General features: G+C 44.5%; 2 protein-coding genes across 4 annotated transcripts; one reads left to right on the top strand and one right to left on the bottom strand.

Moving 5' to 3' along the window:
* The first annotated feature begins 1338 nt into the window (after positions 1-1338).
* On the top strand, positions 1339-17787 carry LOC138961937 (uncharacterized). Of its 2 annotated transcripts, none has more exons than XM_070333621.1 (13): positions 1339-1876; positions 3652-3887; positions 9449-9602; positions 10074-10228; positions 10823-11045; positions 11342-11452; positions 11812-12045; positions 12763-12921; positions 13438-13706; positions 13995-14112; positions 14724-14900; positions 15696-15843; positions 16752-17787. In XM_070333621.1, the coding sequence occupies exons 1-13, from the start codon at positions 1783-1785 to the stop codon at positions 17023-17025; spliced, it is 2352 nt and encodes a 783-aa protein (XP_070189722.1). In that variant the 5' UTR covers positions 1339-1782; the 3' UTR covers positions 17026-17787. The 2 variants fall into 2 exon arrangements, with proteins under 2 accessions (XP_070189722.1, XP_070189721.1); XM_070333620.1 differs by having other exon boundaries at positions 1340-1876; positions 3649-3887.
* Positions 17788-18569: 782 nt separating this feature from the next.
* Positions 18570-25894, bottom strand: LOC138961939 (uncharacterized). 2 transcript variants are annotated; one of them, XR_011454356.1, is made up of 3 exons: positions 25817-25894; positions 20951-24632; positions 18570-20887 (listed from the first exon to the last, which is right to left on the bottom strand). XR_011454356.1 is itself a non-coding variant. In XM_070333622.1 (2 exons), exon 2 carries the CDS (start codon positions 24610-24612, stop codon positions 23584-23586), a length of 1029 nt encoding a protein of 342 aa, XP_070189723.1. In that variant the 5' UTR covers positions 24613-24632; positions 25817-25894; the 3' UTR covers positions 18570-23583. The 2 variants fall into 2 exon arrangements, 1 of the variants encoding a protein (XP_070189723.1); XM_070333622.1 differs by having other exon boundaries at positions 18570-24632.
* Positions 25895-25963: the final 69 nt, after the last annotated feature.

The raw sequence follows: 25963 nt of genomic DNA, 5'->3' as shown, positions 1-25963 counted from the left end.
GCATCAACAACAACAACAACAGCAGCAGCAGCAGCAACAACAACAACAGCAGCAACAACAACAACAACAACAGCAGCATCAACAACAACAACAATTACAACAACAATTACAACAACAACAACAACAGCAGCATCAACAACAACAATTACAACAATTACAACAACAACAATTACAACAACAATTACAACAACAACAACAACAACAACAAATGGCATGGTGAAAACACGACTGTCTTTGTGTGTTTGTGTGCGTGTGTGTGTGTGTGCGTATGTGTGTGTGTGTGCGTATGTGTGTGTGTGCGTGTGTTTGTGTGTGTGTGTGTGGTGTGTGTGTGCGTGTGTGTGTGTGTTACGGTGTGCGCGCGCGCGTGTGTGCGTGTGTGTGTGTGTGTGTGTGTGTGTGTCTGTGTGTGTCTGTGCGCGCGTGTGTGTGTGTGTGTGTGTTTGTTTGTTTGTGTCAGGCATGGGAATTGTCCGCGAAATCGCGGATTTCCGCGAAAAGAAAATTACGTTTCAGCGAAAATAGTAAATTGTCCGCGGGGGAAAAAAAAGGTAAATTAAATGATACTATTGTCTTTCTGTCCATTATTTGCTTACACAAGAACTATCAAAATATTGGTCTAAAATGCTAAAATTCGTTTTCCTTCCCAACGGAGCTCTGCCCCTGCGCGCGTGTGTTTGTGTGTGTGTGTGTGTGAGTGTGTGTGTACCTTGGTGCATTACCTGTATACAGGAAAACCACCTACAGGAGGTGCACCCATTTTTGGTCGACTTAGACCCGGCTGCCACTGTAATGGCTACTGACACTCCACTAAGAACTGGATTCAAATAAAGTTGGGGCGGGGATGTAGCTCAGTCGGTAGCGCGCTGGATTTGTATCCAGTTGGCCGCTGTCAGCGTGAGTTCGTCCCCACGTTCGGCGAGAGATTTATTTCTCAGAGTCAACTTTGTGTGCAGACTCTCCTCGGTGTCCGAACACCCCCGTGTGTACACGCAAGCACAAGACCAAGTGCGCACGATAAAGATCCTGTAATCCATGTCAGAGTTCGGTGGACCGGTTATAGAAACACGAAAATACCCAGCATGCTTCGTCCGAAAACGGCGTATGGCTGCCTAAATGGCGGGGTAAAAAAATGGTCATACACGTAAAATTCCACTCGTGTAAAAAAAACGAGTGTATGTGGGAGTTTCAGCCCACGAACGCAGAAGAAGAAGAAGAAAAAATAAAGTTGGAGTTATTAATGTCAATCCTCCCAACAGCAGCCTATATTCCAACGCACCCACAATGAACTTGACAGGGCATATGGGCCTACCTTGTGAGACAGGCATTCTTCTGAGCGCCTGTATGTATAGTCAGCCGTGACATCAAAACATACCTCCAACCCCCGGAAAAGAGGCAAGCTGGCTGCGAGAAAGTGTGTGTCGTCAGGCTACAAAGGCGATTTGAGGACCCGGAATGAATGCCTATCTATTCAAACCCCAACCTGCTCCGCACTGCAAGACACGGAATGTAATTACTAGAAAGGAGGACAAGTCAATGGAATTGGCTCTCTGTCTGATTTTGTCTTTTGTGCAGTGATGTGATACAACGTGGTGTGATGTGATACATGTGTTATGATGTGATACACGTGTTATTATAATATGCACTGTCTTTTGGTGTAATTCATTGTGTTGTGACGTGATTATGATGTGATGGAGTGAGTGACAAGTTTGTGGAGGATGTAATACATTGTGTTAAGATTCGAGTAACACACTGTGATATGATGTGACACATTGTGATGTGATGCATTGCTGTCTGCGGCACAACATGGAGCACCTGGCTACAGTCTTGGCTGCCTGTCACCTGCTTGTCACTTTGCTTACTCTACCTGCAGCAGGTAAGATGATTTCATTCTGACCTGCTTGTGACTTTGCTTACTCGACCTGCAGCAGGTGAGATGATTTCATTCTGACCTGCTTGTGACTTTGCTTACTCTACCTGCAACAGGAAAGATGATTTTATTCTGACCTGCTTGTGACTTGGCTTACTCTTCCTGCAACAGGTGAGATGATTTCATTCTGCATGCTGCTATTGTTTTGATTCAGGTACACAATGTCTGAACGCACATTTTCACATCTGGCAATGGCGTGAATACTGGTCAGTATTGTGCAGCAAACCAGTAGAGAATGCACCGTCCTTAAAAATACATACGTTTTGCAAGTTGTTATTATATTGGATTGAACCGAATAATATAGTTTGGCCTTGAGGAACTCTGTAGAGTCAGGGGTGAGTCACGCCTAATTATCGAGTGTGTTTACGGGTAGTTTCAACACTCGTGGCAGTCACCTCTCTGTGGAAAGAACCCATGACTAGAATCGAATCAGTTAGGGAAGCATTCTCTGCAGACTCTTGTCTTGCGCACGCAGAGTAAAAATAAAAATAAGTTATTGGAACGTTTAATTTATGACAAAACAAAACATTACAATCACAGGAATGCAATGGTCTTCACAGTGGACAGACAGACAGTTGTGGTACAGATAGCAGGGCCGGACCAAGTTCGTTTGAGGGGGGGGGGGGGGGTTCCAACTGAAGGCAGGGGTCCAGGGGCCGCCCAGGCCCCGGTGGGGTGCAGGGGCAACGCCCCGCTGGGGGGTCTGGGGGGCAAAGCCTGCCAGAAGCCGAGAAAATTGTGCATTTGTGAGGTCATTTTTTGGTCTTTCCTTGCAATTGGGAATCAAAATTACACATTTTCAACACTTTTTTTTCTCTCTGAGAGGTACATTGGATGGCCAGGGGGGGGGGGTTCCGGAACCCTAGGAACCCCCCCCCCCCCCCCCAGGTCCGGCCTTGGATAGTATCTTAGCTGCGAAAGTGTTGCTGTTTTCAATCTTCTGAGCGTACACAGAAGTTGACCTCGGATCGCTCCAAGCTGAGACGCAGCCCCTGGAGAACGACTTTGCCACTTCCACTGTTTCTTTTCTTTCACAATACGTGGCTATTGCTGATTGAACAAGTAAACGGCGCAGCCCTTGGTGACCCACTGTGCCACTTCTACTCTTTCTTTTCTTTCACAATACGTGGCTATTGCTCAGAGAACAAGTTAAAATTACGATGCATTGTGTGGTGTCGCTGTCTTTGTCCATGTAGGACTGCCAGAGACTGCTCAAGTCCTCCGTCTCAAACATTACGCAATTGTGCCTGCTTCGCTTACACTATATCTGCGCCCTTAAAGGCCCACTCTGCCTCCCGTAAACCATCAGTGTCTGATCACAGACACCGCCAGGCTTTCGCATACAGTATAGACACCCTTCCCTTTCAGCACTTACCGCCAGAGAACATTTTTCAACGAATTTATTTCGCGTGGAGGTACAGATAACAATCGGAAGCCTCGTTATGGCGTTATACCTAACTTTTAAAATCTAGAGAATAAATTGACAGCTTGTGAGACAAACATTGTTAAAACACGAAAGAATTCTTACTAATGAATTACGAGCAAATGATAGTTGACGTCTTACCTCCATGTCCAGCAAGGAAAGACAGTTACACTTTACACTTTCCTCCTGTGACGTCGCTTTCAACTGGAGTACTAATCAGCGTTACGTTCATTCATTATCAGTGTTATCATAAATTACGTGCAAATGATAGTTAACCTCGTACCTTCATGTCCAGCAGGGACAGACCGTTACAGCCACACCTCCCCCCTGGTGTGTATGAGAGGGAGGGACCGGTCAAGCCACGTGGACATCGACTGCCACCACACGGTCACCCCAAGTCTCATCTCCGTCACTCGGGTCATCCACGGTCTCACCCCCAACACCAGCGGATGTGACGTCACGGCGCCCAGAGTCACGTGCTGTCCTGACCCCTATGACCCGGCCCGGGACTGTGTATTTTCAAGCGAGGAGGAGGTAATGTTGGCAAGTGTATTCCTTGTGTATAAGTTCTTGTCAGCGGCGGGCGTTGAAGCAACAGTCAAGACAAGATCCCTTCATTGTCCAAATTGGTAATTACAACAAAATAAAAGTGTATCTACTCGCACCACATTTGTAAACTCTCAGAATATAGACAATAATAACACACGTTGCCTAGCACTACAATCACACATTTTGGATGATTAAAGGCACAGTAAGCCTCACAGTAAACATCCTAGGTGCCCTCCGTAAAGAGCGAGCAATTTTCAAAGAATTTATTTTTGAGGAACTGGCGAAAGGTATAAACCGTCGTCTGCTACGAGAACCACGACCTTGCGTGACCCTGCTTCCGGGCTTTTCTTTTTTCAAACTTTCAAAACTTCGAATTGTACTGATCTTGTCTTGATGAAAAAAAGAATTCTTTTATGATTTAAGAATGTTTGTGTAACAAGCTGTCAATTTATTATTTAGATTTTAAAAGTTAGGTCTAGCGCCAAAACGCACCACGTACGGTCCGATTGTCTCTGACACAATCCGCAAAATTAATTCTTTGAAAATTGCTCGCTCTTTACGTAGGTCCCTGCGTAGTAGTCCAGGCATCTTAGCCACTTTAGTGAAGGGAACGTTGAAGTGACAATGACTAGGTTTAAAATGTCCCTTATCAGAAAGTTCAACCTCATTCGTTTGATGTTTATTAAGCACATTTTCATATAAAGTTGGCGCTTCATACGGAAAAATGGCTTTGAAATTGACCCAAATCCTTCTTTGGGCTCTGTAAATGTCGTTTGGGGGTATGGTTGTAAAATGGTATCTACTGGTCACCCCAATGTATAAACTGAAAACTATTTCTGCACCAGAACACGCAGAAAGGATTGTATCTGCCTGATGTCTGATGCTTTTCAAAATCCCCAACCACTAACACCTTCAAAACGGACTTTAACTGACACTGTTGTTTTTCCCTATATAATCCTTACTATTTTTCCGAGACGTCGTCGTGTTGTGTATTTAGCTTGCCACAACCTCATACATGGTCCTAAAAGTTAAAGTTGAAGAAAATACTAAAGATAAATGAAAAAGCTGACGCAGTGTCATTCGCACCGTGAATCCCCCCATGGGAACATACTAAAGTCTGGTTCCAAATAGGCTCAATTTCCTTCTATTTCTTTGTATTTCTGCCTCGTAGGGGTAGGGGTGTTCAAACCAAAGGCACCTTTAAACCAAAATTCAAATCACACATCTTACAATACTAAGACACTCAGCAGTAAAAGGGTGTCTGCTGGTAAAAAATTCCAAACAATCCTAAAAGTACTTCACTACTAAAAGTGCTTTTAAAAAGAGCCGTTATTTTTCCCTCTATATTCAGTATTGTGTTTTCTGCGAACATGTAGTCTATTTAGATGGTTGTCGTGTGCACTTGAGTTGCTAAAGCGTTTTCAGTTGGGCATATGTCGAAAAGCAAAGAATTAGCCCTTTGAAAACCATCAGAACTGTCACACAAAAATAACATTTACCTATCTCACCAACTGACCAAACATAGGGCTTTTCCTTATGTATTATGTATTGTCGTGTTTTTTGTAGCATACTTGTGAAAACAGCCACCACTGTTGTAAATGATACTTTAAAGAGCATTATTTCATTTTTACAGTTGAAGGACAACCTGGACTGCCGTATATTACAGCTGTTTTACAATCAGCCAAAATTTTCTTAACAAACGTATGTTAAGAACAACTCCCATAGTAAAATTGAAGGAAAACAAATTGAAAATCCCCCTGCCATAGAGGAGCTAAAGAATCAACAATAAACGACTGCATGGATAGCTTGATGCACGAATGCATTGCGGACATGTTTGTCTCCAACCAAGAGAAAGTTCCAAAAAATCCCTTTTGTGCTTCTTATTATACAGTGACGTCAAAGACAGCCTTTTCTGCTGTTCATACATTCAGGGGTTATAGTTACACTAAACGACGTAGTTGTAGCCATACTGCCATCCAGATTTATTTTTTCCTTGCGAGCAGTCACAGGGTGTTTGTGCTGTCTGCCAACCGTTAGATGACCCCGCCCAAGTCTGTTAAGGGACCGTTTGACCGTTATAGAACGCGTCTTTTTGATTTTTTGGCACAGTTGGAAACGGTTGATTTTTATCCCTACCATTGTTTCCAAACATTATATAGGAATGTTTTGTGAACAACGGATAATAGCCGCTACTCGCATGTGTAGCAAAAGTGAGCGTACATACTCACCCTGGTCGTCCAGCCGTTGTCCGTTGCCCGTCTTTATCTGTCTGTACTGAACATTACCTTTGGATATTTCTCCAACGCTATGAAGTGAAGAAACACCAAATGTTGCAAAATGTTGTATGACCCCAAGAGCTCAAAAAAGATACTTGAGAACCTTGACCTTACCTTAAGGTCAAGGTCACAGGGAGAATGAATGTGATCTAAAAACTGCAAAATTTCACATTGTGCCAGTTTTCTGGAAAACAAATTAAAAACAGCGGGCTTAGTTTTGTATGGTATACAAGAAAAAGAAAGCCTTATCTTCTGATACCATTTTGGTTGACCTCGCTTCAATGTCAAGGTCAGAGGAGCCCTTCAAAGTTGAATTGTAGACATATTTTGATGTGAACTTGCCCCTTTAACTTTACTATGGACGATATCTCTTACAAACTTAAACACTGAGTGGGGCGTTTGTTAGAATTTCATAGTGAGCCACATCTGGTCACATATCGTTAGGGTCAAGGTCACATTGACCCCTATGAAAAATGTGACCAAGCCGGGTAAAGAAATCCATGTGTCTTGGTAAAAAATCTTAACAAAGCAAAGCCCATGCGACTCTCATGCTTGACCTTTGTCTTAAAGTGACCTTGACCTTCAGGTGACCTTGAAGGTGAAGGTCTAACAACTGAAGCTGGCAAGGACATTGTACACTATTAGAACTGTTTTACAGATTTTTCCTACCAAATTACACATGACCTTTGGCCAAGGTCAAGATCATCAAAGGTCACACATCACAAGGCTATCAATTCAAGACATAGGAAGCATAAACATACTTATTGGCACTTTCTACAAAGAGACATTGTCACTTTTAGTGATTCAATTGCCCGTTTCAGTCACATTTCATAAGGGGCAAAGTGACCTTGACCTTGATGATATGTGACTAAATGTGGCTCAATATCAGTATATAACATGTGCCCCACACAATTATGAAGTTTGAAAGATTTTTTTCATAGTTCAGGGTCAAGGTCACTTCAAAACATGTATACAATTCAACTTTGAAGGACTCCTGTGACCTTGACATTGAAGCGAGGTCAACCAAAATGGTATCAGAAGATAAGGCTTTCTTTTTCTTGTATACCATACAAAACTAAGCCCGCTGTTTTTAATTTGTTTTCCAGAAAACTGGCACAATGTGAAATTTTGCAGTTTTTAGACCACATTCATTCTCCCTGTGACCTTGACCTTAAGGTAAGGTCAAGGTTCTCAAGTATCTTTTTTGAGCTCTTGGGGTCATACAACATTTTGCAACATTTGGTGTTTCTTCACTTCATAGCGTTGGAGAAATATCCAAAGGTAATGTTCAGTACAGACAGATAAAGACGGGCAACGGACAACGGCTGGACGACCAGGGTGAGTATGTACGCTCACTTTTGCTACACATGCGAGTAGCGGCTATTATCCGTTGTTCACAAAACATTCCTATATAATGTTTGGAAACAATGGTAGGGATAAAAATCAACCGTTTCCAACTGTGCCAAAAAATCAAAAAGACGCGTTCTATAACGGTCAAACGGTCCCTTAACAGACTTGGGCGGGGTCATCTAACGGTTGGCAGACAGCACAAACACCCTGTGACTGCTCGCAAGGAAAAAATAAATCTGGATGGCAGTATGGCTACAACTACGTCGTTTAGTGTAACCATAACCCCTGAATGTATGAACAGCAGAAAAGGCTGTCTTTGACGTCACTGTATAATAAGAAGCACAAAAGGGATTTTTTGGAACTTTCTCTTGGTTGGAGACAAACATGTCCGCAATGCATTCGTGCATCAAGCTATCCATGCAGTCGTTTATTGTTGATTCTTTAGCTCCTCTATGGCAGGGGGATTTTCAATTTGTTTTCCTTCAATTTCACTATGGGAGTTGTTCTTAACATACGTTTGTTAAGAAAATTTTGGCTGATTGTAAAACAGCTGTAATATACGGCAGTCCAGGTTGTCCTTCAACTGTAAAAATGAAATAATGCTCTTTAAAGTATCATTTACAACAGTGGTGGCTGTTTTCACAAGTATGCTACAAAAAACACGACAATACATAATACATAAGGAAAAGCCCTATGTTTGGTCAGTTGGTGAGATAGGTAAATGTTATTTTTGTGTGACAGTTCTGATGGTTTTCAAAGGGCTAATTCTTTGCTTTTCGACATATGCCCAACTGAAAACGCTTTAGCAACTCAAGTGCACACGACAACCATCTAAATAGACTACATGTTCGCAGAAAACACAATACTGAATATAGAGGGAAAAATAACGGCTCTTTTTAAAAGCACTTTTAGTAGTGAAGTACTTTTAGGATTGTTTGGAATTTTTTACCAGCAGACACCCTTTTACTGCTGAGTGTCTTAGTATTGTAAGATGTGTGATTTGAATTTTGGTTTAAAGGTGCCTTTGGTTTGAACACCCCTACCCCTACGAGGCAGAAATACAAAGAAATAGAAGGAAATTGAGCCTATTTGGAACCAGACTTTAGTATGTTCCCATGGGGGGATTCACGGTGCGAATGACACTGCGTCAGCTTTTTCATTTATCTTTAGTATTTTCTTCAACTTTAACTTTTAGGACCATGTATGAGGTTGTGGCAAGCTAAATACACAACACGACGACGTCTCGGAAAAATAGTAAGGATTATATAGGGAAAAACAACAGTGTCAGTTAAAGTCCGTTTTGAAGGTGTTAGTGGTTGGGGATTTTGAAAAGCATCAGACATCAGGCAGATACAATCCTTTCTGCGTGTTCTGGTGCAGAAAGAGTTTTCAGTTTATACATTGGGGTGACCAGTAGATACCATTTTACAACCATACCCCCAAACGACATTTACAGAGCCCAAAGAAGGATTTGGGTCAATTTCAAAGCCATTTTTCCGTATGAAGCGCCAACTTTATATGAAAATGTGCTTAATAAACATCAAACGAATGAGGTTGAACTTTCTGATAAGGGACATTTTAAACCTAGTCATTGTCACTTCAACGTTGTTCTCTAATATGCCTGGACTATAGGGCACCTAGGATGTTCCCGTTTGGTGAGCGTTCAAATGGAAGGGTGTTTGTACTGTGTGTAAAAGCCTTACAGTATCTGTGATGGTTTACGGGAGGCTTACTGTGCCTTTAAACAAAAGGGTGTTTGTACTGTGTGTAAAAGCCTGAGAGTATCTGGGATGGTTTACGGGAGGCGCACTGTGCCTTTAACTATATAGAGAGACTGGCAAGAGTAAATGCGTACATGCACGGCCTAAAAGCGAGAAACACACATAGGCCTACACTGGTAACTGAAAGGTGTGTCACCAGGTGAGAGCGGTCAAGGCCAGGTGTGACGGGCTGGTGACGTGTGAGACCAGTCTGGACAGAGCGACAGTGGCTGACCAGTGCCCGGACAGGGGGAACGGGGCGACATACGGCCGGTACTCGGACTTCGCTCGCGTGGAGTTCGTCTGTGCCAGCTGTGAGTAGCTACCCTTGTATCCTACAATGACAGATTGTAAGAAAAGGCCTAGCCTTAAATCTTTGTATTTTTTGTATTTTTTGTTTAGCCTTAAATCTTAATTCTTGTAAAATAAAGTTCAGTTCAAGTCAATTCTGTCCGCATCTCACAATCATGTATGTGTCAGCAGTGAGCAGGCTACCCCTGTGTCTGTCTGTGTCTTACATGTCTGTTCTCGCTATAGTGTATTCTATCTTTTGAGCAGCGGCGGTATCATGAGCAGACACAATGATGTGGGTGAATGCATTTAATGCGTCTGTTGATATCCTCCACAAAGACCGTCATTGCCCTGACTGTCACGAACTATCACTGACTATCACTGGCTATCACTGACTATCACAAACTATCACTGACTATCATAAACTATCACTGACTATCACAAACTATCACTGACTATCACTGACGATCACCATCCTATCTGTCTGTCAACAGCGGCGCTGCTGAGTGACGTGTGTGCCGCCAACACAACAGTGACGGGTGATCACGTGTTTCTGGAAACCAACTTCCTCCATGACAACCGTCACCATAGCAACAAGACCTGTTCCTGTGTCGTCACCACCGCCTGCCGGAATTCTCTCATTTTCAAGGTAAATGAATCACAAGCAAGTGCACGACAATTATTTCAAATATTTGAACAACAAGGCAATGCATTTGTAGGCCCCTACTTGATTGGATGCTTGTTGTTTGCTTGCCTCGTTATTTGATTTAATATGCGCTATCTGTCTCTCTGTCTCTGTCTTTGTCTCTGACTGTCTCTGTCTTCCTCTCCGTCTGTATCTCCTTCTCCCTCTCTGTCTCTCTCTGTTTCTGTCTCTCTCTGTTTCTGTCTCTCTCTCTCTGTATCTGTCTCGGTCTGTCTCTGTCTTTCTCTCTGTCTGTCTCTCTGTCTATCTGTCTATGTCTGTCTGTCTCTGTCTCTGTGTGTCTCTATTTCTCTGTCTCTCCGACTCTGTCTGTCTGTCTGTCTGTCTGTCTGTCTGTCTCTCTCTCTCTCTCTCTCTCTCTCTCTCTCTCTCTCTCTCTCTCTCTCTCTCTATCCTTGAAAAATAAAGTTTCATCATCATCATCATCTCTCTCTCTCTTTCAAAACGATGATCAGGAAGCCTAAAAAAAACAATGGTTCTATGGTTGAAAAATCGCGCTGTGAGAATATATGTTTCCAAGACAACGTGTGATTACAGGTGCTTGACCTTGACCTCAGCCATGACGCCGAGGGGGGATGCAGGGAGAGAGTGGTGGTGACGGAGGGAGAGGGTGGGGGTGTCCTCGCCAGCATCAACTGCAGCTACGACCCCTTGTTGCCAGGCAAAGCAGGGACGATCTTCACCAGCCAGTCCAGCGTGGCGACCTTTGACCTTGACGTCACGAACAACACCACGGGCAGGGTGCTGGTAGTGGTCACTGGTCAGTCAACTACACACACACACTCACACACACACACGCACACACACACACACACACACACACACATACATACACACACACACATACACACACACACACATATATATATATATATATACACACGTACAGCGCCACTATCGATCTACTGTATGTCCTTCACTACATCCCATGTCGCTGGCAACGGATGTTCTGCTTTAAGAGCGATTTCTTCTGAGAGTTGTTGAAACATGTAATCAGCATCACTGTTATTGTATATGTGTAAACAGTTGTGTTGAGGTTTGACTTTTCCTTTTCAGCCACGCAGGGAGCCCCAGTGGAGGTGGTGTGCGGACAGCCGGCCCGTCAATCACTGCTGACTGACCTGAGCCAGTGCTCCGCCCCCACCACCCCGCCTCCTGCTCAGCAAGGTCGGTTTGCTTTGAGCGCTTACTGATTTATCTGTTTCTCCTTCTGTGAGCTCATTTCATCAGTATGCAACAATCATAGTGGCGAGCCTTGCTCAGTTTGTGGAAACCATTATCTTTAAATGTTCCTGTTCCGCGGCTTGCGTATAAGTTCTCTGCCATTCACAATTCGTTGTGACGATTTATTTCAGCATGGAAGTCGATCTCGGGTCTTATTTTGTGATACAATTTTCTTTAAACTTCATCTAAGCTAAGTTTTAAGCAGCTAAAAGCAAACCTGTTCAACTGATCAAGAACTGAGCTACTCATGAACTTCAGCGGCCCTTAGTGAAACGTCACGTGATCATTTCTACTTGTTGCAGACGTGAGTTCCCCGCTGTACAACACGACGCGAGCAGCGTGCCTGCAGGGCAGAGATATCTCACACGACTTTGAGATCACTTGTCTCAACAAGGGCGCGCCGGGTCTCATCTCTGTGGAGCGCATCCTGCACGCGCTAACGCCTGACGTCATGGGCTGTGACGTCATGGCTCCCAGGAACAGCTGTTGTCCTGGCTACGACCCGGCCCGGGACTGCGTGTTTTCGAGTCAAGAAGGTCATAAAGAAGAATCATAGAGTGTTTTATGTTGCGACTCAGAACACTGAAAACTTCTCTCTATTCCACCTCCCCCCCCCCCCCCCTAAGCCTCCCCTCCCCCGGTCTGAATACTTGTCCCCAAATATTTGTTCTTGATTTGTTTAATCACCGATTATTATCCTTTACGCATTCTTCTGGTTAGATGTGTATGTGTGTTTACTTTATTTTCTTTGGTGTTTTCTCACCTTCTTTTCGTCTTTTCTTTTCTCTCCTAAATTTGGTAAATATTTTGAGTAAAATTTACGGATTGTTTTTATTTACTGTGTAAGGGCTTGTCTGCCATGTTCTTATTGTAAATGTGTTTGAAGACACCACCATAAGCCGTAGGCTTGTTGTTGTCTTCACCCTATGTCCATGTACATTTCCTGAACATGTAAATATGAATAAACATTGTTTAAACCAAGAGCAGGTTTAGAGTTAGGGCTGGGGGAAAGGAGGTGGGGGGGGGGGGGGTGATTGGACCATGGCACAGACTTTCATTTGACTGACTTACCTAGCTTATCGTCTTCACAGGTAACTAGCGACCTAGTGACCTAGTGGGGACATGAAGTTGATGCGCTACGACTTTTCAGGTGTCAAACAGTGCGACACTTTTTTGGTATTTATTGTTCATTGTAATGATTTTAGTTTATTATTCGTTCAGTTAATGCCATGTGTTGCCTTGACCCTGTGCAGGGCTGGCTGAGCTGCGCAAGAAGTGTGACGGGAGTAAGGAGTGTTACCCCAGCCTGAGGAGAGCCACGGTCAGTGGAGCGTGTCCCCCCACACAGGACGGGGCTCTCACCTACGGGGCTTACTCCCACTCTGCCTGGGTGGAGTACAGTTGTATCAACAGTGAGTTCCGGGCCTAGACGACCTCCGATAACCTTAACCTAAACATTCCGTGGCTACAATTCCTTAGATTTTGTGAATAATATAGCGAATGATATAGCGAACAATATTGCCAATAATATGAGTTATTTCTAATATCCTGACTGTTAGCAACTGATAACAGACATGTCGAGAAAATGGATTATTAGCCATGAGCCGGAGGAGAATGCTGATATCATTTGTGAGACATGTCTGTTATCATTAAATTTTGCTAACAGTAACAGTCAGCATATTAGAAATAACGGTTTTATTACCGTCTATTTCGACCAAAAGAAATTTCGAGTAGTCTTGTCTTGTTACTTTTTAGCGTGAAAAACAAAAACGTTATAACATTTAGAGGGTCACCTAGAATCAGGCCTGATTGGTCCAAAAGCCATATGGTGCACTGGAATGGTAATAATACAGTGATAGCGAACGATAGCGAATGATATAGCGGGGCTTTGAGTTGTTTGATGAAGGCCTGATTGTGACTGTCGACAGTGGGGTTGCTGGGCGACGTGTGTGACGCGGGCAGCACGACACAACACACGGAGCTGTACCTGGAGAGCAACGTGTACCACGTCAACAGCGAGCAACGCAACACGTCATGCACTTGCCACGTCACAGCGCCGTGTCGTCAGAGCCTCGTCTTCACCGTGCTGCAGCTGGCCTTGACCTCCAACAAAGCGGGGCGTTGCCTGGAGACCGTCGTCATGGAGGATGGGGGCAACAGCTCTCTGACTTTAACCCTGGACTGCAGCCACAATCAGGTGAACAAGAACATAGCCATTGTCGTTATGCCACTAACAACCAGGTGAACATAGCCATTGCCCTTATGCCACTGACTGGCACCGTACAATGGCTCTCGCTAGCTACAGTAAACTAGGTGTTGCCCTTGTTTTAGCCCTCTTTTTCCCTATTGTTACACAACCAGAGTTTCATTGCTCGTTGTGAGCTGTGGTTTCGTATGAGTATATTGCCAGTCAGGAAAATGTGTCATAGCTTTGTGCGTAGAAGTGTACACTTGTTTTGAGCGTTGCTGCTTTCTTTGCTCACAGCTGGACGAGGGAGAGAGGGGTGAGGGAGGGGGAGTGTTCGTGTCACAGTCCAACCTCGTCATCTTCAGCCTTCACCTTCCCGCCAACCACACGGGCAAAATTCTCTTCCGGGTCACAGGTCAGACACTAGGAAGGCGATAGCGCTTTTAGACGCCAGAGAGAGACAGAGAGACAGAGAGAGAGAGGCAAAAAGACAGAGAGAAAGAGAGAGAGAGAGAGAGAGAGAAAGAGAGAGAGAGTGCGAGAGAGAGAGAGAGTGAGAGATTGGATTGGATTGTTTAATTGTATAACCAGGGATTTGGTTTTTACAATGGTAAAAAGAAAAGAGAAAATGTACAAAATCAGCATTTCACGTAATCGAATCAAATGTATATACATGGTGTTAAATATTTTTGGCAGTTGCTTGCTAATAGTCACCTCACCATATAGATATATACATCGTAGCAAACAGTGTATCAACCATGAAAACTTTCTGGTAACGGTAATACCGAGGGGTACATTTTTCATGTCACGAATCAAACATCAAGTCTCTTCTGCCTCGCTTTCCAAGGGAGAGAAAGAGAGAGAGACAGAAAGACAATGACAAATCTTTATTTTTCGAAGGTGACAAGAATAACCATAGGTATGCTTTTTTGGGCGTAAAATGAAAGAGGTAGAAGAAAACAAAAAGAGAAAACGTACAGTTATGATGTTAGAAGCTGACCGAAGCAGCCTGGTCGTGTCTCACAGCCTCAGACGGCGGCATGCTGGAGGCTCGGTGCGGACGGACCACAGAGCTAGATGTGTGGGACCAGCATCGCTGTACCTCTGTCACTCCCCAACCACAACCCACGTCATACACCCTCACAAGCGTGACGTCAACACTGATGTCGTCAACTGCACCAGGAAGAAACGTCACGAGAGACTGTAAGCAGTTTGACCGCCAGTGTTCATTACGCTGTTCCAGCGAGGTCTATGTACTTAGTTCAGTGTTCATTACAGGCTGTTCTATCGAGGTCTATGTACTTAGTTCAGTGTTCATTGCGCTGTTCTAGTGCATGAGGTCTATGTACTTAATTCAGTGTCGTTTTGTTCGGTGTCGTTTGCCAAATTATCAATATTCTGGGCGGGGATGTAGCTCAGTCGGTAGCGCGCTGGATTTGTATCCAGTTGGCCGCTGTCAGCGTGAGTTCGTCCCCACGTTCGGCGAGATATTTATTTCTCAGAGTCAACTTTGTGTGCAGACTCTCCTCGGTGTCTGAACACCCCCGTGTGTACACGCAAGCACAAGACCAAGTGCGCACGAAAAGGATCCTGTAATCCATGTCAGAGTTCGGTGGGTTATAGAAACACGAAAATACCCAGCATGCTTCCTCCGAAAGCGGCGTATGGCTGCCTAAATGGCGGGGTAAAAACGGTCATACACGTAAAAGCCGTGGGAGTTTCAGCCCATGAACGAACAAACAAACAAACAATCAATATTCTGATTTTTTTTTCTCCATATTTTTTCAAGGTAGCTCACGTTTTTTTCAGGTCGACTTTGGGAGTGCCCTTTTTTTGGCGGCGGTCACGGGACGGACCCCAGTAAAAGACATGTTTCATTCCAAATCTGAGTGTGTCAGATAGCAAAGTGAAGTGCCTATTTAATGGCAAAGAAAGTTTGAATGAAAGGACACGGGCATGAGTGTCATAGTTAAAGTTTATATTGGACGTATCTTGCAGTGACGGCAGGGGACACGACCAAGGGAGGTAATAACGACGACAACGACAGTTCTCTCAACACCGGGGTGGCCATCGGTGTGAGTGTCGTCGCCTTTCTCGTCGTTCTTCTCACCATCATCGTCATCGTCGTCATCTGGCGCAGCAAGAAGTCAGTGTGATGTGGTCCTCGTCTTCACTCTTGTTATAGAGTGACAGGGTGACGCACTGGTAGTCGCCCTTTCTCCCACACCCCCACCCCCTCTCTCTCTCTCTCTCTCTCTCTCTCTCTCTCTCTCTCTCTCTCTCTCCCTCTCTCTCTCTCTCTCTCTCTCTCTCCAAGGACAGATTGTAAGAAAAGGCGTAGCCTTAAATCTTAATCCTTGTTAAATAAAGTTCAATTCAATTCAATTCAATTCTCTCTCCTCTCTCTCTCTTTCTCTCTCTCGCTCTCTCCCTCTCCTCTCTCTCTCTCTCTCTCCCTCTTCTCTCTCTCTCCCTCGCTCTCTCCCTCTCCTCTCTCTCCCTCTCTCTCTCTCTTTTCATTCTCTCTTTCCCTCTCTCTCTCTCTCTCTCTCTCTCTCTCTCTCTCTCTCTCTCTCTCTCTCTCTCTCTCTCTCAAGCTTTGGTATTTTGAAGTAAATGTCAATAGAACATCTTGATCAGCCCTGCCGTGGAAGCAAAGCCCTGGTGTGTTCCCCCAATACCTTTAACAATCTTGTTGTTTAATTAAACACCGCTGAGAGGCAACGGTGGTGGGAGGGTGGTGGTTTGGGCGATTGTTGAGAGGGTGGGTTGGTGAGTGGGGTGGGGGTTTGGGGAAATTTGAGTGAGTGGGGTGGTGAGAATATGGAATGGTTATTGCAATAGTGAGGAAGGGGAGATAAGAAGCATACGTGGAGGGCGGAGAGGGCCTCCAGTCCCCACAGTGAGAGAGAGAATCGTTGAGTATTATTGTAAAGGTAGGGCTTATCACAAAAAGGGCGTGCACTACTTTGCTATTTGACCTTGACCCCCGATGTGTGACCTCGAGTCCGCTGTGTGACCTTGACCCCGCTGTGTGACCTTGGCTGTGTGCAGACGGAGCCCGGATGATGACGAGGACCGCTACATCGTGCGCTACGTGGGCCCTGACCCCGAGCCGCTCGCCATCGTCAACCCCTCCCTCGCTAGCCACTACGACAACGTTGCCAACACCGTCAGGGACCCGCCCCACAGCCAGCGTGAAAAACACGTGTACGACGTCGTCATCCTGCCCGAGGAGGGGGAGGAGGTGGGGGCGGTGGGGGGCGTGGCCAACCCGATCTATGACTACGCTCGCCACGACATCACCTCGGACAAGGAGAAGTGGTGAACGCAAAGTGACGTCACTGCAGGTGTTGTACATGCAGCGTCAATCACAGAAACCGATGGAGTTTCAACTGTAGGCCTGACGTTGGAAGTGTGCGCAGCGTTTCTGTGAAAACTGTGTGTATATATATTATATACACTATATTTTCCTGATTGGCAATCCTTATTATACACCGTGATGCTGAGTTCACGGAGGCGTGACTCTTTGTGCGGAGTGCACGTGCACGCGCTGTCAATCAAATGTTGTTAATCAAGTGCTGTCAATCAAGTGGTGATTCCCGACTACAGACTGATAGTGCTGACTTGTAAAACATTGTATAACCTCACGCAAACTCTGGACATATCAAGTTTTACACTTCTTTCTCTGCTCCGCTCTCTCTCCTACCACAGGGAAAGCGAAGAGATTGAGGAAGAGGTGAAATCTTCCCAGTGTGTCATTCAACCCACAATGGGATACTACAGACATAGCTCCATGGAAGTGACGTCACATTCTGACAGAAGAGTGTTACACATTACACATGTTACACATTACTCAGTGTGATGACGAAGCTCACACCAAAGTAGGTGTTTTCACTTTTCTTTGTTTGACCTGTTATTTTCTTTCGTTGTTGTTGTTTTTTTTTTTTGTAATCGCCGCCTTAACATTGCTTCGACGATCTTGGGGATGAGGCACTGTAACATTAATTTTTTTCTGTCGATCGTGTCTCTTAAATCGTTTGTTCACTTTTGTTTTTTGATTCTTGATTTGGAACGTTAGCAGCCTGTCTGTTTCGGATTTTGTTGGGTTTTTTTTCGTTGAAAGTTTTTGTTGGTGATTTTCATGTAATCTTTCCAACACACACACATGAGCGCACGCACACACACATATATATATATATATATTGCTATTTCATATGTTACGTGGATTTCCATTGGTCAATTGGGCAAAACTGAGCTCATTGTAAAAGTGATATCGACGACATTTCCGTCGATATCAGTTTTGATATCGACGACCTCTTTATTGCTTCCCCACTTCAAAAACAAAAACACCTAAATCTAAAAATAAACAAATATATATGACAATGTAATGATCCCAGAATTTGGTTGAGCAAGTGACTAAAGACTTTTTGAAAGAAAAGACATTTTTAAATACTGAAAAGTACAAAAAAAGAGTGAACAAAAAGAAATAATAATCAGAGGAGGGATATGGAACAGCCAAAACTGAGACAAATACTTTTGTAATTTCTTTACAGTAAATACAAAATGTCCAGAGAATTAGCAATATATCTAACATTGACTGACTGTGTGATGATATCTTCTGCTATTGGTCTGTTTCGACAGTGATATCAAAATCTCGACCTCCGGTCTCGATTTTGATATCACTGTCTCAACAGACCATAGCAGAAGATATCATCACACAGTCCGTCAATATTGGGTAATTAATATATACACATACAAATGCGCGCGCATGCAGACACACACGCACAGACACGCTCGCACACACACACACACACACACACACACACACACACACACACACACACACACACACACACACACACACGTAAATAAGCTTGTACAAAGTAATATTTATTACCATAGATCGCAATGTACAGAAACATCAGTTCATGAAGGTACGTCACGGGTATGGGTGGCATGACGTCACGGGTATGGGTGTCATGACGTCACGGCCGGTATGGGTGGCATGACATCAGGACAATGATGCATTGTTCACAGACCCACACACATCACCAAAGTCAACATAACAAAAACAACACATTCTATTTAGCTGCACACACTAGTCCAAGTAATTAGGCAGCAACGTCTGAAGCTTGGGTGAATGTTTGAGAGGCTTAATTGTGCAGCTAGTAGCTACAGTCGAACCTTTCCAGAAAGACCACCAGCGGGACCAACCAAAACTTATCGTTATAGACACTTATGGAAAGGTAAATTAGACTGGAAAAAAAATTATCAATATCCTCTTGGGTGGTCGTTTTGAACAAGTGGTCGTTTTTGGAGAGGTGGTCGCTCAGAGACTGTAGAATACATACTGTTCAGTACACACTCGACAGTCTCTGACTAGCTCATCATAATCTAGTCTGCAACACGTGTCACACAACAGCAATTGTTTGATGGGCAATGCTCATCATAATCAAGTCTGCAACATGTGTCACACACCAGCAATTGTTTGATGGGCAATGCTCATCATAATCAAGTCTGCAACATGTGTCACACACCAGCAATTGTTTGATGGGCAATGCTCATCATAATCTAGTCTGCAACACGTGTCACACACCAGCAATTGTTTGATGGGCAATGCTCATCATAATCAAGTCTGCAACACGTGTCACACACCAGCAATTGTTTGATGGGCAATGCTCATCATAATCAAGTCTGCAACATGTGTCACACACCAGCAATTGCTTGATGGGCAATGCTTATCACAATCATACGAACACTTCCAGCAGTATTACCTGCTACCATAGCAGTACTACCTCTTATCGTAGCAATATTACCTGCACTTTTACCTGCTATCGTAGCTGACAACCTACCTGCCTCCAGGTATAGCTGGCAATATTTACAGCATCCACGTACTGTGGAACCTCCCCTTCCAAGATCCCATTTTGAGACATCCGGTCCCCTTTTTTTAGATCCTATTTTTTTCAGATCTTCGGTTCATAATGTCTGTAAATGAATGAACTAACTTTTCTGATCTTCTCAGATTGTTGTAGGTCTCATAAGAAGGCTACCACTGTTTTGAAAGTCCCGGTTCATAATGTCTGTAAATGAATGAACTCACTTCTGTGATCTTCTCCGATCGTTGGAGGTCTCATAAGGGGGCTACCACTGTTTTGACAGTCCCGGTTTATAATGTCTGTAAATTAATGAACTCACTTTTCTGATCTTCTCAGATTGTTGGGGGTCTCATAAGGGGGCTACCACTGTTTTGACAGTCCCGGTTTATAATGTCTGTAAATTAATGAACTCACTTTTCTGATCTTCTCAGATTGTTGGGGGTGTCCTACTTTCACAAAACAAACACTACCCCACTTCCATCCAAACCTACTCGATCCCACCCCCACAAGCATCATCTTCCTGGTGTTTTGGGACATCATAGCATATTCTTGGGGCACATTTAGCAAAGATTGTGTCTTTACTCCGGGAAATACTTCTGACTTTGCCTGGGGACATATATACTTCAACAAACAGGCACCAGCGGTCACACTCAACGTTGGTCCATCAAAGACACTTCCCACTGGAATAAATACAGTGGAACTCGCCACCTCCCACCCAACCTCTCTTTTAACGCCACATCCTTCCACAAGATCCTACTTTTAAATATTTTCTGTTCATTTCATTACAACTACAGTGGAACCCCCCTTTTAAGACCTCCAAAAATCTGACAAGATCAGATCTTAAAAAGGAGGGAGTCTTAAATTGGGTTTAAGACCTGATTATTCAGATTTTCGGAGGTCTTAAAATGGGGTTCCACTGAACATGGGCAGTCAAAAAGTCTACTGACACAGATCAACAACAATTAAACAGACACCTGCGTGCATGCCACTCGTTCATCACAATGTTTAACCAAGCAAAGACATGGAAACAAAATCATCACAATGTTCAAACAACAAAAGACATGGAAACAAAATCATCAAATCCAGGACTTTCATTCTGAGCTCACTTCTGCATTAGGTTTGTACGGTCGCATTCAATGCTTTTTTTTGGCTAGACCTCACCCAACTGAGAATTGCAAAAACAAAAGTCTGCTGGGAGTCACTTATAAATCACTGAGGAGTAAAGCAGCGTTAAACTGAGTTCTCAAGTTGCTAATAACTTAACTAGGAAGTAAATTGGAACAAAATCTTAGGGACTGTTCACATGGCAGACTTGTTGCCCAATGTTCAGTCACATGGCAGACTTGTTGCCCAATGTTCAGTCACATGGCAGACTTAGTTGCCCAATGTTCAGTCACATGGCAGACTTGTTGCCCAATGTTCAGTCACATAGCAGACTTGTTGCCCAATGTTCAGTCACATAGCAGACTTGTTGCCCAATGTTCAGTCACATGGCAGACTTGTTGCCCAATGTTCAGTCACATGGCAGACTTGTTGCCCAATGTTCAGTCACATAGCAGACTTGTTGCCCAATGTTCAGTCACATGGCAGACTAGTTGCCCAATGTTCAGTCACATGGCAGACTAGTTGCCCAATGTTCAGTCACATAGCAGACTAGTTGCCCAATGTTCAGTCACATGGCAGACTAGTTGCCCAATGTTCAGTCACATGGCAGACTTGTTGCCCAATGTTCAGTCACATGGCAGACTAGTTGCCCAATGTTCAGTCACATGGCAGACTAGTTGCCCAATGTTCAGTCACATGGCAGACTAGTTGCCCAATGATCAGTCACATGACAGACTAGTTGCCCAATGTTCAGTTAGTTGGTTTGAAGTTGCTCAGGAGTCGCCGACACCAAGTCGGCAAAACGTCTGGTATGTGAACGTTTTAGTTTTAGTTTGGATTTAGTTCCAATTTACTTGCTATAAAAGCCAAGAGTGAAGCCAGGAGTATGAGTTTGAGTGTCAAAACGTCTGCAGTGAGTGCCACACTTCCACACACTGTATATATTGCTCTCACCACTGTCTCTACTCACCTGCCTCACAGCAAATAGTTATAAATACATGTAATTCTGTCTTACAACTATTATTTGTCTTCTCTTTGTCTTCAATTTCTCCCACCTTGCATACAATTTCTGCCAAATGTTTTGCATGCACAATTAAGTTTCATGGTAAACTGCTTCACAAAACAAATCTGAAGTTTTCAGAAAAGCGTTCAAAGACAACAGTATAAATATTACATGCATCTCTATCATAAACAAATAAATCTATTCCTCATGTATACCTGATATCTTAAGTTAAATTTACACGGTACTGATAGCACAATTTCTTATACAATGTAAAACACAAAAAAACAAAAAAATTTGGGAACTATTAACAACTTAAGACTATATCAACAAGCCAGGTCATTACTTCTCACAAGAGTTCGTGGCGCACACAGGCATTCACTCTCACACATTGAGATATGATCATTTGCACAATGCCCAAGCAAGTCAGTCAGCGTATCTCCAAACAAAGAGAGAAGATGAGAAGTTATCAGTGTACCACCACAAGTTGGCCGGGATGTGAAACTGGACGCAACCTGGACACACCAAGCTGTGTGGTGGCCGGATCGGAGCGAGAAGCCAAACGCTCACTGTCCACTTGGTCAGCCACAGAGACTCGAGAGAGTAGAGCCAGCACACGGAGGGGCAGCATGTCGTGGTCAGTATTATGAACAGTGCACATCATACCATGCATATCACACAGCGACAGAACGCACCTGTCAAGAACGCACACAGCAGAATGCAAAGCTGTCTTCTTATATTCTGTAGAGCACAAAGTCTGCAAAGCACGAAGCTATCTGATCTTGCAGAACACAAAGCTATCTGATCTTGCAGAACACAGAGCTATCTGATCTTGCAGAACACAAAGCTATCTGATCTTGCAGAACACAGAGCTATCTGATTTTGCAGAACACAAAGCTGTCTGATCTTGCAGAACACAAAGCTATCTGATCTTGCAGAACACAAAGCTATCTGATCTTGCAGAACACAAAGCTATCTGATCTTGCAGAACACAAAGCTATCTGATCTTGCAGAACACAAAGCTGTCTGATCTGGCAGAACACAAAGCTATCTGATCTTGCAGAACACAGAGCTATCTGATCTTGCAGAACACAAAGCTATCTGATCTTGCAGAACACAAAGCTGTCTGATCTTGCAGAACACAGAGCTATCTGATCTTGCAGAACACAGAGCTATCTGATTTTGCAGAACACAAAGCTGTCTGATCTTGCAGAACACAAAGCTATCTGATCTTGCAGAACACAAAGCTATCTGATCTTGCAGAACACAAAGCTGTCTGATCTTGCAGAACACAAAGCTATCTGATCTTGCAGAACACAAAGCTGTTTTTATCATGTAGCAAACAACAAGGTGTCTTGCATGTTGCAAAACAAAACGCTGTCTTGTTGCCACCCAGTACAACTGACGGTCTCCCAACACTCACAAGTCACATGAAAGACCAGCTTCATCACGGCTACAAAAATAGCTTTTTTTGTACAAAGCAAAAGCTTGTAAATGGTAATGCAAACACATTGAAGATGTCTCTCAAATACTGTTCATAAGACTCGTTTTCCCTCAGGTTTTGTTCTGGGGGTTGGCAGTCTGCTCATGCTCAAAGTCACAGCTATCCTTACTCATGATTTCAATCATTATACACAGAATGAACCCACACTCTGGTATCAGCCTCTTCATGAAGACCTTATCAGTGTGAGACTTCAATCACTTCACAGAGAGCTCTCACACTCTGGTATCAGCCTCTTCATGAAAACCTTATCAGTGTGAGACTTCAATCACTTCACAGAGAGCTCTCACACTCTGGTATCAGCCTCTTCATGAAAACCTTATCAGTGTGAGACTTCAATCACTTCACAGCTCACATCCCACAGCCTGTTATCACGTTCTCCCGCACAGCACAAGGTCAAGGTCAGTAGGTGTTGGGGTCGGTGATGAGCAGATATCTCTTCAAGTCCTCGGGGAGCAGGATCTGCTGCACGGCGTGCACCACGTTGTACTGCAGGTTGCTGCGCACACACAGACGACACAGGTGCTTGAGGCTGTGGGGGCGACAGTGGAAGTCTTTGTACCAGCGGATCAGCTCCGCCGCCTTGTCGATCTCGACGTTGGCCATGCGGTGAATGGCGGCGGGACTCATGGTGAAGCCCGCCAGCATCAGGTACTTGAAGACATCGTCGTAGAGATCGGTGGGAAAGTTCTGGATGACGTAGAGCACGGCGGGGGACGCCTGACCGTTGGCGGCCTGGATGGTCATCTTGGTGATCTTGTTTCGACTGCTGGTGTGGATGGTGAACAGGCAGCCGTACGTGAAGTAGATGTCAAACAGGTTGTGTGCCGTGTAGTACCGCGAGTACGGGTTCTCCTGGCAGTTGACGGGCCACAGGTCGTTCAAGGACATGCCGCGCGTGAGGAGCTGCCAGTACACTTCTGTCTCCTCGTAGAGCACAAGGTTGAGGGACACGTCGCGACACAGTTCGGGCGACACTTTCAGCGCGGTCTCACAGAAGAGCACCAGCAAGTCTTTGGGCGGGGGCCGCAGGATCTTGAAGGCGGCCTGGAGGACCACCACATAAGGGATAAGGTGGGGGCGGCTGGTCATGAGACGACTGAGCAGCGACAGGAAGTGGGGGTTGCGAGAGTTAGCCAGGCTGTGCAGCGCGGTGATGCAGGCCGACAGCACCTCCTCCTGACCCAGCGATGCCCCCAGCGTGTCCAGCAAGTAGTCCAGCATCTCGTCGTGCGCCATGCTGGTTGCCAGGGACAACGCAGAGTTGCCCGCGTCGTCTAGCACCAGGCCCAGGTTGTGACCGTCACGATGCGCCTCCCTCAGCCCCGCCACGTCCCCGCTCTGCACCAGCTGTTTCAGTTGCGTCTTCCACGACGCCTCCCCTTCCTCCCCCGCCTCTCCCCCTGCTGCTACCGCCGCCATCATAGCCATGCAACCAGGCTCACAGCAAGCTGAAAGCACAATGGAATACCACATTTGTCTTACTAAGTCAGAACATTTGTATGTAGTGTCTGCAAAAACATAAATCACCAGAAAAATAAGCTTATGAAAACAACAATTGAACGTCAAATTGTCGGCACAACATGCACAAATATGTTGCAGGATTTATGAGTGGCAAAAATATAAACAGGTGTTATAGGGGCTCTAGCTGTGTTTGCCGTTCCTGCTGGAATACTCTAATGGTCTAGGTGACGACAGTTGTAATAGCAGTACAGAAGTATTACAACACAGAAACAAACTGATACACATACTGTGATACATAAATGCTCCTTGCTCCTTGAACAAGGAAGAAGAAGAAATATACATGTATGCAAGGAATGTTGTGACAGGGAGACTACTGCGTCAACCTTCACAGATTCTTGCGAATTTAATGGACATGTATATATACAAATGTGAGCAAGTCAGTAGAATGTTCATCCCATTCACTGTAACTAATGTGTTGAAATGGGAGCTATAGTAGCATTCATTATTTTTTGAAACGGCTAAACATTACAATTAGCTTATATTTATAATTCCATCATCACCAATGATTCGACCAACACGGTCTCCCCAAACTACCTGCTAGTATCAGACAGTAGCTAGAGTGTTTTTTAGCCAGCTTTTTAACCGGAACTCCAACTGAAAACATGAGCTGGTGGACTGTCCACACAAAAATCAGCACATATAGAGGACTTTTTTTTTAATAGGCGCTGCGCTCTCCCAGTTTCTGTTGCGACGATAGCCATTACTGGCTCCTGCAACGTACCCTTACCCTTACCAGATCCAGAACACAACTGGATTGCCCGGGGGGTGGGTTATGAGTGAAGGCTACAGTGCATCCGTTCAAAGGCTGACATTCTGGTGAACATTGTAATTATATCTTTAAAGACATAATACATCCCTCTTTCATAAGAGATCCGCCATTCGGACGATGCCAACCACGCTAGCTGAGACGCAGCACACACACGCACACACACGCAAACACTGTGTTATTGTTTTGCAGAGGAAACCGCGGCCATCTTACACACGTCGTCTGCTGGGGCTAATAAATGTGCAAACCACACTTTCTGTCCCTCTTTCCTCGGGACACAACACTGCTCATAAAGAACCTTGGGATTTCGAATCTAAAGCAATGAGTCAATCAAACGAAACTTACAATCACAGTGAAGTCACGATGAGTTTACAGCAAACAACGACTCAACATCTTGATCGATGGAAGGAGAGGTCAAGGTCAACTTTCAGGGAGCTCTTATTGTATAGAAACAGCGCTATGGTAGAAAAGCATGGATTCTCTTATAAGTTA

Source organism: Littorina saxatilis, linkage group LG3 (assembly GCF_037325665.1).
Source record: "Littorina saxatilis isolate snail1 linkage group LG3, US_GU_Lsax_2.0, whole genome shotgun sequence".
NCBI classification, from domain to species: domain Eukaryota; kingdom Metazoa; phylum Mollusca; class Gastropoda; order Littorinimorpha; family Littorinidae; genus Littorina; species Littorina saxatilis.
Note: the sequence above shows the minus strand (reverse complement) of the source record. Positions and strands in the feature narration are given on the sequence as shown.